Source organism: Notothenia coriiceps, unplaced genomic scaffold, assembly GCF_000735185.1.
Source record: "Notothenia coriiceps isolate Sejong01 unplaced genomic scaffold, NC01 NC01_scaffold00019539, whole genome shotgun sequence".
Lineage (NCBI taxonomy): Eukaryota > Metazoa > Chordata > Actinopteri > Perciformes > Nototheniidae > Notothenia > Notothenia coriiceps.
The window spans coordinates 32,283-47,315 of record NW_011352240.1 but is presented as its reverse complement, the minus strand read 5'-3'; the positions used below and the strand labels follow the sequence as shown (position 1 = coordinate 47,315).

Here is a 15,033-nt window from a genome sequence, read left to right as displayed (position 1 = left end):
TAGTAGATATCTACAAACAAAGAGTCAATACCTTTCTAAGACCATTTAGTGCTTCACATAATAAAATACACAACGGCTGTAGCCTGATTATGCTTTAGGTGTTACAATCTGTCTGTGTTGTGTTTTTGTCATGTCTGGTTCTGTCTTTGGTTTACTGTCTCTGTGTTTCCCCTCCCATCGTGTCTGTTTCTGCTGATTGTGAGCACCTGGTGCCCGGTGTTGTCTCCTCCCCTCTCATCTGTGTCTTGTTCAGTTGATTAGTTTGTGTGCATTTAGGTTCTGGTTTTTCTGTTGGTCTTTGTTGGATTATTTGATGTTGTTGGAAGGTTCTTTGTTCAGAGGGATTTTTGTGTTTTTTGCCTTGCCTTATTTTTACTTTGTTGCTAATTTTTGCAATAAAAGTATTTTTGAATTTGGATATTCTGCCTTTGGGTCCTGTGTACCTTGCCCTCCAGCCGTGACATGTGCTGTAGCACCTCTTTTCACCCTCTGTCTGAAACCAGAGCCCAGTCTGCTCTGATTGGTTAGCTGACCAGCTCTGTTGTGATTGGTCCACCACTTAGAGATTCGTCAGAAAGGTCACCTCCTTCACGTACAATGTGTTGGCAATAGCCAATAGAATTGGGAGTGTCACAGTGATGCCACTATGTTACAGAAGTAAACGATGGAGTCCACTCTAGGCATTTCAGGCAGGGGGGTGGGGGGGAGAGAGAGAAACTCCCTCTGAAGGGATCTTTGCAATTGTAGCCTTTGCAGACCATGTGCATTCACACAAACCTATATAACACAGGGCAGGGAAAAGCCAAAAAAAAATAATAGGGCCTCTTTCATGGTCTAACAAATTAACTGAGGAAAAACACAGTCAGATCCGAGTTTTTTTTATAGTTTTTGATTTATCTTAAAGGAAAATACCATCACCACAACATATTTCATGATCAGTTGTTAACATTTTTAATACAGCAGTTTAGCTTTGAAATGCTATCATATTATCCTGTGGTTGTTTTGTTTGCATTACACCACTAACAAACCACAGTACTGCTTTGTTGCTGTGTTTTTTTAGGAGGCATGGACAGACCGTTTTGTGTATAATAGTGTGTCTAATATGAGTTTTACTGTATACACAAAAGCTTTAGGAATATAAAAGGAAGTACTAACTAATAAGCCTGATGTGACAGAGCCATTTAATTTGTGGAACAAAGAACCAGAGCTGAAGGAGAAAAAAACAAAGACATTTTTGAGAGGTTCGTCCTCCCCCATAGCTTGTCTGTTGTTGTGTCAAAGCTGCTCTCATCTTTCTTTGTGTGTTCTCTTTTAATAGTCACCTTTCAACCTGAATTAAATAAAAGTCATTTTTGATAAACCTGTCAGTGCTTTTATATTAGTACCAGTACTTCTGGATGTTTCTATCCACACAGTTCGGCTTCCGGCACCTCTTCAGCCTCTTCTTCTTTCTAAAAAGCAAACGACTTAGAGACACCGATGAATATAGAGCGATGGCCTTGTGTTTGATAGCGAGGACTCATATGTTCTAAAGCTTTTGCAATCTGGTTGCAAGATTAAGATCAAACAGCAGGAGCTAGAAACATAAAAGAGAATGGTCAAGATTTCTTTCTCTTTGAAAAAATGCTTTTTAATTTGATTTCATTTGGAAGCTATTCTTTAACCATGTAACAATGTCTCTTTATATTCTGAAATTGGAATGAAGCAGGCGTTAGAGGACAGATTGGAGCGATCATCTGGAGCCCCGGCCTGTGGGAGATAGAGATGGCGTTGCCAAAACACTGACGTAGCAGCAGGAGCTCGCTGACGCAGTCTGTCATCTGTCTACTGTCACATCTGAGTGCATGCAGGTGGAGAGAGGTCTGAGCTGCTGTTGGAGGGAATCAATGACATTAATACAAGTAGAGATGCTGGTAGTGTTGTTGTTGTTGTTGTTGTCATAAGGGGCCCTGTTTTGCTTTTCGAGGTTTTCCTTTTCCTGTAGTATTTTTGTGCATGTAAATAGTCTGCAAAGGCTAAAATCCCTGTGTTCCCTCCGGAGGGAGTTTGACTCCCAGACACTCCCTCCCCCCCTGCCTGAAACGCCTCCATTGTTTCCTTTCTTTGCTACTGGAACACAAGAAGATAGATACCTCTGTAACACCCGTGCTTCTATTGGCTAGCTAGCGCTGACCATTGTTATTGGGCTCCTTCAGAATCTGTATTTACCGCCATTCAAATGACAGCGAGTGTTTTCACCTAATAAGGGGTGTGGCCTTACGTAGAATGAAGGTACCCGGTTACTCTCCTCTATAAACTAAGAGGAGGGATCTTTATCAACAGAGCCGGCCAGCTAACCAATCAGAGCAGACTGGGCTCTGGCTTCAGACAGAGGGCGAACAGATGTGCTGCAGCACAGGCGCTATGAGAAAAATAAAGACCTTTTTGAACATTAAAGCATGGAGACATGACACAAACTTCAAGTATAAACCCAAAAGTAAGCATAACATGGCCCCTTTAATTACTTATTTATTTGTGTGCATGAGGGATGGACTTTTTCAAGAAATCCAGAGGCACTATTTTATCATTCATATGTATCAAGTCAGTTCTAAATATGCACGACTAGATAATTGGTTTTATCAAATATATGTAGCCTACTTTATTGTAATGAAGGATGATTATTTACATGTTATGAGTTACTTGTTCTCAGCAGAAGCTGCAAAAGAGGAAGGAAGGGAAAAAGCCACATAGACTTTGTATATTTGAGCCTTAAAACTCAATTTTTATTTGCCACACAACAGTCAAATCCTGAGGGGGAGTTATCGACACCCAGATGGTGTGTTTTACAGTACAGTCTTTTGCACTTGGGGAGTTTGAGCTTACCTGCACCACTAACATAGATACTTTTGCTCGTTGTCCGTTGTCTCCTATTCTCCCGTTTTTCTCTGGCACAGATAGAATTATTTATTTCATGCTTGTGTAAATGTAACGTGGGTGTGCCTGTCAGTGTGTACGTCAGTCAGTTTCCCATGATCAACCTCTGTGCCATGGAGCTGGCAAGTCTGGTCTGGGATGGAGGGGCAGCAGTCAGTCACACAGCATGTGTTTTACTCCGGGGGATGCTTGCTAGAGAGACACACAGTTGGATAAAGAGAAAAATGAGCGAATGCAAAAGGGAGAAAAAGCCACAGGAGAGAAAGACAAACCCTGAAAGAGACGGAGAGCGTGAAACGTGGAGAAACCATAGCGAGATTTGTTCACGTCCCCGTCCCCCTCCATCTGCCTGTGATACCAATCCTCCCAGGCAGCTTCTGTAGGCGTCACTTTACCAGCTGTGCTCGTATACACACAGAGAGAGAAACAGTAAGTCTAGAGCTAAAAGAGGACAGTTATGTATCAAACGCTAATTTCATATTCATAGCATTATATCAAGCTGTGGGCGTCATCAGCCCCCTCCCATATGTATTGAGATTTCATCAACAGTGGGTTCGTCAAATAAATAATCAACCTCTCAGCACTCCTTTGCCTTTTTTTAAGTAGCTGGCAAGCATTCTCTCTTCACACAATGCTGCATTGATTTTCATACCCTGCCTTTTGACATTTAATTAGAGAAAAAAAGTTGCGCGTGCGTGCGTGTGCCATCTGATGGAAAGAGAGGGAGAAAGAGTCTGTTTTGTAATGTCTCCCTCCCCACGTCAGCATTCTCGTGGCTAGCGGGGATGGAAAATGAATTTCCTGTGAGTAAATAACTCATTTATTCAACAAAGAAAAAAGCCCCTCTGGAGTTATTGTTTGTCAGTAACGGGCCGCTGTGATGTGCAGGGGCAGAACATGCAGCCTCCAACACACCAACAGGCTGTTTATAAAAATGGAAATCTTCATCTTTAGGCAGTCAGTAATCTTCAAAGTATCCACATTGTAAACCTGATCAGCAGCCAATGTGGGAGTGTGAGGCTAATCAATACCAGAATAGTACATGAGTGTGTCCTGCCAAAGTGAATCTCTTCCCTTTTCACCCATCTCCACCCAGATTCCCATTGAAGTGTCACTTAGAGGCGGAGAGCTTTACACCCAGGCTATGGAGGAGCTGCCAAAAAGCCCTGGTGTAGTAGCTGTAATAAAAATATAGAGAGGAGCATTGGAGAGACAGACCGAGACGATGCATGTGAGGGGGAGGATTAGCAACAAAGATTTCTATTACAGTCAGAAAAATAGGCGTTGGAAGCAAAAGAGAATATAGGATTGCATTATACAGAAACCCTGTAAAGGTGGATTTCCTCGGAAAAGGAAGCGGTGAACACAGATCCAAGAGCTACATGGCAGGACGAAGAAGAACAAATATCATTTTCATAGAGCTGCCTTTTGTGGTTACTTAACATTTCAAATAGGGAAGAGAGATAAGCGGTTGTGAAACAGTAGGCAGTCTCTGATGAAGAAGGCATTATAAATCAACATAACGCAGCGTAACGGCTCTGATGCACACACACGTGTCAGATAGCACTTCTGCATGATTCACCAGATGTTTTAGCTTATAAATGAGATGCATTAACGCCTCGTGTTCGTGTCACTCTGTGATCTTCCTAACTTCTGGGTGTATGCCTATCCACCACACCCTGCTCCAACACATGCAAGGGCAAACTGCAGATCAGCACAAAATCCTGATGGCTCTATCATGGCACATTGGCGTTTCTACCAGCTAACCCTAGAGCACAGTGTGACCGCAGCTCACACACATGTGAGTGTGTGAAACAAGCGGCAAGAGATTGTAATCCCCCTGCGTCGTCACTAGCTTCAACGCGTTAATCAACATGTGCTAATTTATAGCCGCTCATTCCCCAGTGGCCCGCCGCTTTCTAGCCATTACAGCTGCTGCGTGAACTTTTATGTTTTCCCCCTACCAAGTGCACTGGATTCTTCCCACCTGCTGGTTATCACACCTTACCTACAAAGTGACTGTTTACTTACTATTAGCCCTGAAATTAGCTAAAGTGGTTTCAGATGCTAATCATGAATTTGTAGCTACACAGCGATCCCCAAAGGGATTCAGATAAAGGAGTCATAAAGGAGTTTGTGAAGTCACAAACGCCCGGGGCCTGTGCCTTCTTCTGAACTGCGGGGTAACAATAATATATATGATGAGGCTAACGGGTCGTTCTCATGTTAGTTCACAAGCTACAGCCCGGCTCATTAGCATCCAGGGAGCAGAGCCGGCCCAGAGGCCTGACTCAGAGAGACACATTCAGAAGTATTGCAGAGATGTACTAAGGTGAGTCAGTCCCCTGAGGAGCAGGTGGAGGCTGGAACACCACCCTGCTAGCTTTTATGATTAGTCGAAAAGCACCGGCTGTCTGCTCGGGTTTCACCGAATCAGACAGTTGCAGTTAGCTCGGGTCCTACCGTAGTTCAGCTGCACAGGTTGCTCTGGTATACTGAACATTCAAAGATTTCTAAATATCCACAGCAGGGGCAGTAGTTGGTCAACTTTACTAAAAGCTCAATCATATTGGCCTCTTTCACAACAGACATTTTGTCTTGGGAAAAGCACAGATAGCTGTACTCTGTTTGAATGTCCCAGTAAGATGAAACAATGTTATTTTGTACTTTCCCAACTGTGGCCTTTTAAAAGCTGAATAGCATCAGTTAAGATTGATTTTGCACCACTATGTTATTACATAGTAGACTGCAAATATTGGCTATTGTTGTGAAGGTAATGGGAAACAGCAAACTCAAGGAAGCTCAAAGAACTACTGGCAACATTTAATTAAACTTCTGGAACGGTGTGGCACGGGCCAAAGGACAACATATTAGATTTGGCAGTGGATCCAAATCAGTTTCTGCTGTATTGGTTGTTTTCTGATGTTCTTGACAAATACAATAATGAAGCAGCCAAGTGTTTGCTGTATGCTTTTCACTTGTTAAAGGAGAAAAATACATAGATTACATGTCATGTCACTTGTTAGACGCTTTTATCCAAAAGCGACTTACATTCTCAATACTGTGGACAATCCCCACAGGAGCAATTTGGGGTGAAGTGTGTCTTGCCCAGGGACACAACGACATGCTGACTGCAGTGGGGTATGAACCTATGACCCCCTGATCTGAACACCAATGCACAACCCACTACACCATACACAATGAGAGGAGGGATTATAGCCCAATCCCAGTCTGAGGCCACTCGAAGGCTTCATTCATCTATTCCTAAACCCCATTTACACCATACAAAACATACGATCTGTATCCAGGTGTTTTCATAATCTTCTGATATATCGATAGTCATTCATGTCAACTAAATTCTGCTCAGACTGTGATAACATTTAAATATACAAAGCTTATATGAGGGGCTGGCTGTCAGCAAACATCGAACGTCCTGCAGAAAGGAGACAGGCAGGAGGGGGGGGGGGGTCGGCAGCGAGCCTGGAGGAAGAGGAGTGGGAGCAATGATCCTGTCTTTCTGAGGTCAGAGAGATGAAGGGAACGTTCGTTAAAGAATGATAGGCTTCATGGACTGGGACTGTTTGTGTGTGTGGTGAAACAGCAGCTCTCCTTGACTGTATACAGTCACTGCTGGTGTGCTCTCTAATGGACGGGGATATTAAGGAGCTGTCACCCTTCACACTCTCTCAGCATGGGACAGACAATTAGCCGTCTCTCTGATCATCATCGTGCTAACAAAGTCACACACACACTCACACACCTGGGACCCCCGTCATTGCTCAAAGTCACCCCCATCTCTCGGGGTGAGGCAGACTGTGTGCTACCTCGATGAGCGAGAGTTTATAGAGACATTTGTCTGGTGTTTCATTAGAGCTGGCTCTCATGTCATGTGTGTGGATATTCAAGGCTCGCGGTCACAGCCAGCGTCCGCTCTAGTTGTCCCTCAGTGGCCATACGGGGGGGGGAGAGGAGACGAACAAAGACAGACAAAAGTGACCAAGAACTGCGGGACGTGAGGACAATCAAAGAGATCGCTTAACTTTGTTTAGAAGACAGCTAAGGATAAATAACAAGGGCATATACTATTTAATTTTACTCCCCCCCTTTTTGCCATTTCCTACAATCTATAATCTTTTTTATTATCATTTTTCTCTTATGTAATCTCAACGTCTCTGACAGATAGAAAACACAATATTTCCCTCACTACTGCCAACAGCCAGTCAGTATTATTTACAGTAAATTAATGCTCCACTCAACTTTGTTGTTCAAAAGTTACAAACAGCAATAAAAATATCATTATTTGAAGATGGAAAAGATCTAATTTCAAAAGGGCTTTCCAGCAGGCTGCTTCATTGTAAGGAGCAGAGAGAAAGTACATAGTTAAATCAGAAGTTGTGAGGCTTTGTTAAAGACTAAACAGCTCTGTGCAAATATATAAGATTTTAAAAGTCTTAAGGCAAAGGGAGGGGGGGGGGTCCTTCTATCTTCTATCTGTAAGTTAGAATGTTTTGATGTATTCATGTAGTCAATGAAAGTCATGTTAAAAGTCAACGTCAGCTTTAATTTCTTCTTCTTCTTCTTCTTGTTTTTCTTCAGTCTTGCCCATTAAAGACTTCACTTCAAATAAAGATCAGTGAACAAGTCGAGGCAGAATGTTTCTAAGCCTATAAATGTTTTATAAAATAGTCTGTGGCTCTGCAGGAGCTTTGGAAGATCTCCAGGCCCGATCTGGGATTAGATAACAGACAGCCTGTGCCACAAACTGGGGGCATGGAGTTTAAAGGCAATTGAGTTGAATTATGGGTAGTGTGGGATCTGTGTATTTTGAGCTCGACCCAAACTTGGATAGGGGGTGGGATGGTTTGCTCGCTTGTTTGACAAGAAAGCTGTTACAGATCTAACAAAGAGTATTGTAAATGGTAGAGGCTGCCACTCAAGGTGCTATCTGCTCAGGGGAACTAACATTCACACACACTCAAACACTGTCGGCCATGTTTGTTTAAGTATCTTGTTCAAAGACACTTGTTGACTGCAGGGGCTGAGGATCCCAACACGGACTTCCCAAATGGTGGACGACCGCTCTACTTCCTAATGATTCCAAAACTACAAATAATGTAATATGGCGCATGACAATCACTGCTGAGTTATCAGTAATTGTATGACTTTTTTAAACAGTAATGGGTAATGAGTAATTGGTTAAAGTTTTCAAATAACATGTAACCTGCCCAACACTGGTGAGCACAGTCATTACTTCAATTAGAGTAACATTTCTGATTGTGTTGTTCCTAGACTCTACTTCTAATAAAATGAGCATCTCAAGTCTGATTGACTTTTGATTCACTCCAGAATTAGATTTCCTTACATGGCTTCATGTAGAGCTGATAATGCAGTATGACATCATCAAGCATTGATTGGTTCATTTGTGATTAAATGTATAGGAACTAAAAGACATCACTTATTTGTTTCCTTGTTCCAGAGCCAATATACCATACAACTGGTGTGAAGGTAACATCAAAAGTTTAGATACCTCAGCTCCTTCTGCATCGATTTGTGATTCCTTTTATCTATTTATTTTTTCTAGCACTCACAAGTCTCCAACCAGGAGGAGTATTACACATGTGCTAACAGGGCAACGGTCTGTCAGCTACAGAAATTAATGTATTCCCTGAAGGGCATTAGGAGCTAAATGTTAACTATCACTGTGTGTTTTGAGAGCGGTGTTAGTGTTTGAGAGAGACATAGTCAGTGAGAGAGGACTAACAGACATAATGAGCTTGATTTGTGAATTCATCAGTCCCATCAGCCCCTCCGCCCAAGACGGCGGCCCCTCAGGCTTCTTAGGAAACCATAAACAAAAGCATATCTACGTCAAACATCAGAGTCCCCGCTGACGAAGAGATGCCGCAGGTCTTCATCCTGTCGTGTTAGTCAGGCCATTCATCACAGTGTCAGCGGGAGTCGGGGGGGCTGTAACAGAGGCCTGCTCCGTCCCAATGTACAGTATGTCAGTATCCAAGTGCTACTGCAGCTCATCATCCTGTAATTATCAGCTGTGTGATTTGTACCCGTCGAAGGACAAGTGAGTGGTAACCTATTCAATAACTCATTGACTGCATTTGGTGGGCTAAATTAGATTTATATCCCATTAAAGACAGAAGAGCGGCATCACTGAGAGTGACCACTTCTCCCCCTCTCCATTCATCTCTCTCACTTCTGCTTCCCATTACAAATATTAATCAATCCCAAAAGGCCGCAGTGAGTCATGAGAACTGATGTCCACCAGACTGGCTCTTTCCAAAGGTGGCAAACCATTCCAACACCGCAAAAGATCACTTTAAGAGAAGACACTAGGAGAATATGGTAAACATTTTAACTGATCGAAATCACCATACAACTTCACTTTTTGTCTGCCAAGGCTTCTGAAATGTAATGTTTAAATGAAGCAATATCTTATTAGATTTTTTCTAATTTGCATACACTTCTTCGACAGGAATCAGTTTTATTTAAACACTTGTCAAATGGTTTTTCCAAAGCGTAATTTAGATCTCTTTTTACTCTATAAATGAAACACTGTCAACATTCTTTTTAAAGGAAATCAATTTTCGCCATGATTCTAGAATTTAAATATTTGATACAGAATATATGAACAACCCCCTCAATAAAAACCTATAGAATATACAAAAGATAGGAATGACAATTTAACATTTGGTGAATGTAAGTGTTAGACATCTGGCTCAGAGTATGAAATAAACCCCATAATGTGTGTTTGGATGTTTTCACTTCTGCCGTGTATGTCTTCTCATCTGTAGTCCTCTCCTCTAACTCTCTAAGAGAGTGCATTCATAAAATAAGCGCCTTACATAACAATAACATATATAAACTGAATGATAAAGATCTCATTAAGAATGTGCAGACAACAGGAGAAAAAAAAAGCACATCTGAACATGGTTGGAAAATGTCTTCAAAAGGCGTTATGGTCATTAATCCTACTGTGCGTACAGCATCTTCTGTTTAACCGATTTACTGACCCGTGGATTCTTTCCTGGCCTTTCCAGCTTCTCCAGGCAGCAGCTCAGACCTCTGGACCGGTCACAGTTTGATAGGTTTGAATTAGACCCTCAGGCATAACCGCTAATTGCATCTAAATGAAAACAAGGAGGGCACTTTGCGAGTCATAACTGACTGGATTTAAATTACATTTGTTTAATTGTAATTCATATCTAGTTCCTAGATATGTCTGTGTATTTGTGTCATCAATTATGGAGCCACAACATATTGTTACACCTGTACAGCAAGACAGTGACGTCAATTACATGTTTTATCCATTATGGTTAGCACAGTTTAAACTTTAAAATAGTTTAATGAGAACATAAATAATAAAGAACTAGGAAAGATCCATTTCAATATTTTGGAAACAAATGAGTGTGTTCTCATCTATTGCAGGCACTTTGAAATTCTGGTAAAGAACCAAAAACAACACGAACAGTAATTAGAGTCCTATTGTGTAACAGCTCAGGCCACCACACACAGACACACACAATCACACACTTCATTAGAAAATGAGCCAAGTCATTATTGTCAAGTCTTGTAGCCCATGACCTTGCCTGCTGTTATCATTTAATCATACTTGTATTTCGTTCAGTTTTAGAATACAGCATCTTTCAAAAATAATGACACGGGTCAATGGATTCTTCAGAATGTAATGAGGACTTCCTGTTGACTTTCATTCTGTTCAGCCATGAACAAACAGTTGTAATGAGGGATAGATTTTGGTATATGTGCAGAGTTTCTATTTCTCTTCTCCTTGATTTTTGGCATCATTATTGTTGTTCATCCAGGAGGTTATGTTTTTGTCTCAGATCTGTTCTTCTGTTTGTTAGCGGGAATACTGGAAAGTTCTGTCCTAATTTTCATGAAACTTATAGGAAAGGTGTACCACGAGCCGAAGTAAAACCCAATCGTTTTTTAAGTTGAACCTCATCAGGTGGTGGATCCAGGAATTATTTTTCACTTTAGTTAATGTGGAATCCTAGTGGTATTAATTCAGGAAATGGGGCTATCGGAGGAGCACTTGAATGCACCATTGACGTTGGCAGAGTTCTGCACTTCCTCAGTGCTGCTCTAGTTTGTACATGAAATATATTTTATTTTGTCTGGCATTGAAAGTATATTCTTAAAATACTGCACCAATGATCTCTTGGGTTTTGGGAGTTCAATCCAAGTGCAGAATTGAGAGATTTTCTAATAAATTGTGCAGTTTTTAAGCAATTTGAAATCTTAGTAGCCATGAGGTAAGTTTACAAAGACAGACAAAAAGACTTCATTACTCTCATCTTGACCCAGAATATTTAGGCTGCTCTGTCATTTATGTTCAATAATAAAACTTTAAAAATCAATGCATTCAATACTGAACGAAACATTTCGACTGTCTGAGGTGTGTTGTGAATATCAAAAAAGAGAGAATAGTTTGCACGGCTTTTGCAACCATTAAACCTGCACTTATAAACGAAGACAAACCGTGTAACTCTCTTAGCACCAGCAAAGGGTGAAATGCTCCCCTAACCGTGCTGACAAGCAAATATCGTCTCGGTTGGCAAAATTGGCCCATTTCTATGCAAATGAGCCTCATTTCTAAAGCAGTCCAATACACAAAGAGGAGCGCCAATAGCCGCATGCAGTAACAGTGGAATAATTAGCGTCTTCAGAGAGTTGGTGGTAACTGAAGCACGTTTATACTGATAAGCTGACAGATAGCGGTTGCAAGTGATGGGAAGCCACAATTTGTAGCAGTGCTTTGCAGCTAATTGCTGATGTCAGCAGGAAAGCCTACTCGCAACAAAATAATATGCTTAACAAGTATAATCTTCGCAATGTTTGTGATCTTAGTTTAGCTCACAAGTGCTTAGTATTACTGCACACAAAGTACAGCTGAGGATGATGGGAAGCTTTGCAGGTACTTGGTTATGAACCAAAGTATTGGACTAGTGAAGATAGCGGAAGAATCTGAGGATCACCAAAAGTATTACAATTCACCTTGAGTGTATGAATGTCTGTAATAATAGTCGAAGTAACAAATGCCGTGATGGTGCTAGAGATAACTGTAGATAAACTACGTAGTCACTGCGATGTCACACATTGGTTTGTGGACTGCAGAGTTAAAGTTCGAGTTTGGGGTTTTAGGCATCACCATCTTGGTTGTTGGATCAAGCAGTCACACAGAGGGGGCGGGGCTACTTGCAACAAAAAGCTCAACAACATTATGGTGACTTACACATTACAAATACCTTTCATGCAGTGAAATTACAGAATCAGAGGGCCAAAGTTTAAAGGGAAACACTAAACACAACCTGTCAATCACAAGATTACCCAGCTTTATTGTTTAGTAAACTCTGAATGTGCCAAAAATGTATTAAGTGAATATTATTCTGTATTGAGGAACTTGAAACAAGCGGTTTGGACAGTAATGATTATGTTTACTCAGGTAAAAAATGAAGAAAGAAGCTATTTTGACTACAAAAATGAAGTCACCTTCATTCACATTTTTGTCACTTACACATTGGCTTCACTTTTGAAAAACTGAGGTTGTCGCCTGAGATCAACAGAGTCATTAGGACTCATCTTCTGGACACCATGAATTTCATTGCAATCCATCCTATACATTTTTTAAGTGGTTTGAACATAGTTTAAACTTTCCTAACTTTATTAATACCTCAAAACTATATGAATGTTGGGACGATTTGCCCCACAGACTGCATCGATCCTGTCATTATACACACTGCAGTGTCTGCTGAGCCTCGGGCAGAACAGCTCTAACACTCTGACGAATTGTTTTGTGTTTCTGTACTTATTTACACAACCCAATTTGGTTTCCTGCCATTCTGTTGGCCATTTCTGCAACAGCTATAGGCTACTCTCAAAATACAGCAGAAGATAAAACAAGCTTTTGTTTCTCTCTCTCTCTCTGTTCTTGCAGATAGCTTGTCGCCTCCTGTCAATGTGACCATCAGCGCAGTGAAAGCCAACTCTGCTGTGGTGACATGGGACATCCCAGAGGGAGACCCCGTTATTGGCTTTGCCATCACACAGCAGGTGAGCAACAGAGACTGGCTATAGGCTACTGTATGTCAATGTGCCAACAGGGGGGATACACTATGCAAACACACACATACTCATTGAATTATTTTCTGGTTGTTTGCTGCCATGTGCAATTCTCTGTACCCAGTTGTTCTCTTGAGTCAGTGTGCTTTGTTTGAATTATCACATACCGCTGGTTTCTGTCGGACTGCCTGTGTGTTCTCTGACAACAACAGACTATGACAGCTCTGTGACGTTAGCGTTATAAGTGATGTTATTCGCTGCAATCGTGCTCACACAAAAACGTAATCAGGTTCATGTACAGACAAGACATGTTGGTGTGACGTTAATGCCGAGGACAACATAGTTTGCAGAGGAAGGTAATACAATGTAAAAATTCGATACAAATACAGGTCATTATGTGCTTTCCAAAAACAGACAATTAATATAGCAACAGAAATATACATCTGCATGTATTGTGATCGTTATTGATACATTATTCAGTTTGTTTTTCTCTCCTGGATAACGTCCTATGACTGTGAAAATGTTTTATATTCTTTATTGACATTTTGTGAAATATGCTTTATTTCAAACAATAAACAACAAGGAAAATGGAAGCTGCTCTTGAGTTTGTCTATTAAACATGAAGTTGTTGCCACGAGACGGTTGGCTTACCTTAGCATAAAGAATTAAAGTAGGGGAAAACAGCCAGCCTGGCTCTGTTCAAATTCAAATGGTCAAAACATACACATACCAAGAATTGTAGCCAAACCTGGTTATACTGTATATATATTGGTATATACAGCTGCTAGCTGTTCCCCCCAGCCTTGATGCTAAGCTAAACAAAGCTAACCAACTCCTTGCTCCAGCTTCATATTTACCCTATCAGAGTGGTATTAACTCTGTAAGATTTTTTGCTTTGAAAGTGAGGTTTTTATGTATGATGGTGTGAATGCGGCAGCATCAATGCTCTCAGTATCCAAAGTATCTTGTTATGTGTATTTATTTTCCGTCATTTCGCCACAATTCATACGAGACGACCTGTTGAGTAGACCAAGTTCATATAAACTCTGCCCTTCAGTTAGCCTAACCATAACCCTGTACATGATGGGGGCACCCTTTTTTGTTTTCATGAGTGGCTTTAAGTGAGTCATCCTACACCACTGCTACACAAAGCATTCGTCCTGCTGCCTTAAACAATATTCACCATTCGTCTCCCTGTCATACTCCAACAGAAGAAAGACGTGCGCATGCTGCGATTCATCCAGGAAGTCAACACCACCACACGCTCCTGTGCATTATGGGACTTGGAGGAAGAGACAGACTACATTGTGCATGTCCAGTCCATCAGCATGTCTGGGTCGAGCCCGCTGAGCGAACCCCTTCGCTTCCGAACGCCCAAGGAGGCCGAGACCCAGGCCTCTAAGAGTAAAGGTAAAGTGGCACACACCAATGCCCTTCATCAAACACACACATACTTAAAAGGGAAACAAGTGTGAGCTTCCTCTCTCTGTGTCCGTCCCTTTTCAAGACAGCAAGTGCAGAGGGGACTTGGCCTTTTGACAATATCTTTACTGATTTTGTCTAATGAGCAATATAAATCAATAGACACGCAAAGCGTAAAATGAAATGTCACAACAGAGTGCTCCCGAAACTCGCATCTGCCGACCACAATTCAGGAATAAAGCTGCAGAGGGAGGTCCATACTTCACTGTGTATTGACGTGCCTCTGCAGGCCTCACCCTGCATGCACATAGCACAACTGCACAGTAAACTAAAATGAGGAAAGGCATTTATCAGACACAGAGAGGAGGCAGTCGGATCTGCGTGGGGTGGCAAATCAATGTGCTTTTGGCTGAACCCTGCTCCATCTAGTCTTCCTCTCATTTACACTCATCTCTCATGTGAGCCATACTTCGATACTTCCCGGAAAGAGTCTGAACTTCTGTTATGGTCGACAGATGTCTGGCACTGCAGGAGACATGTAGAATATAAATACAATCAATGCAGAGCACTGATCAGTTCAGTTCACCACTGAGGCCTAAT

The 15,033-nt window shown here is 41.6% G+C and overlaps 1 protein-coding gene across 1 annotated transcript in view; it reads left to right on the top strand.

Moving 5' to 3' along the window:
- LOC104952110 (uncharacterized) overlaps positions 1–15,033 on the top strand; it is a 30,376-nt gene that overhangs the window by 7,217 nt on the left and 8,126 nt on the right. Inside the window, exons 2-3 of the mRNA XM_010778864.1 lie at positions 12,838–13,002; positions 14,223–14,421. Of these exons, the coding sequence (XP_010777166.1) occupies positions 12,838–13,002; positions 14,223–14,421 (364 nt within the window). The remainder of the gene's footprint in view (positions 1–12,837; positions 13,003–14,222; positions 14,422–15,033) is intronic.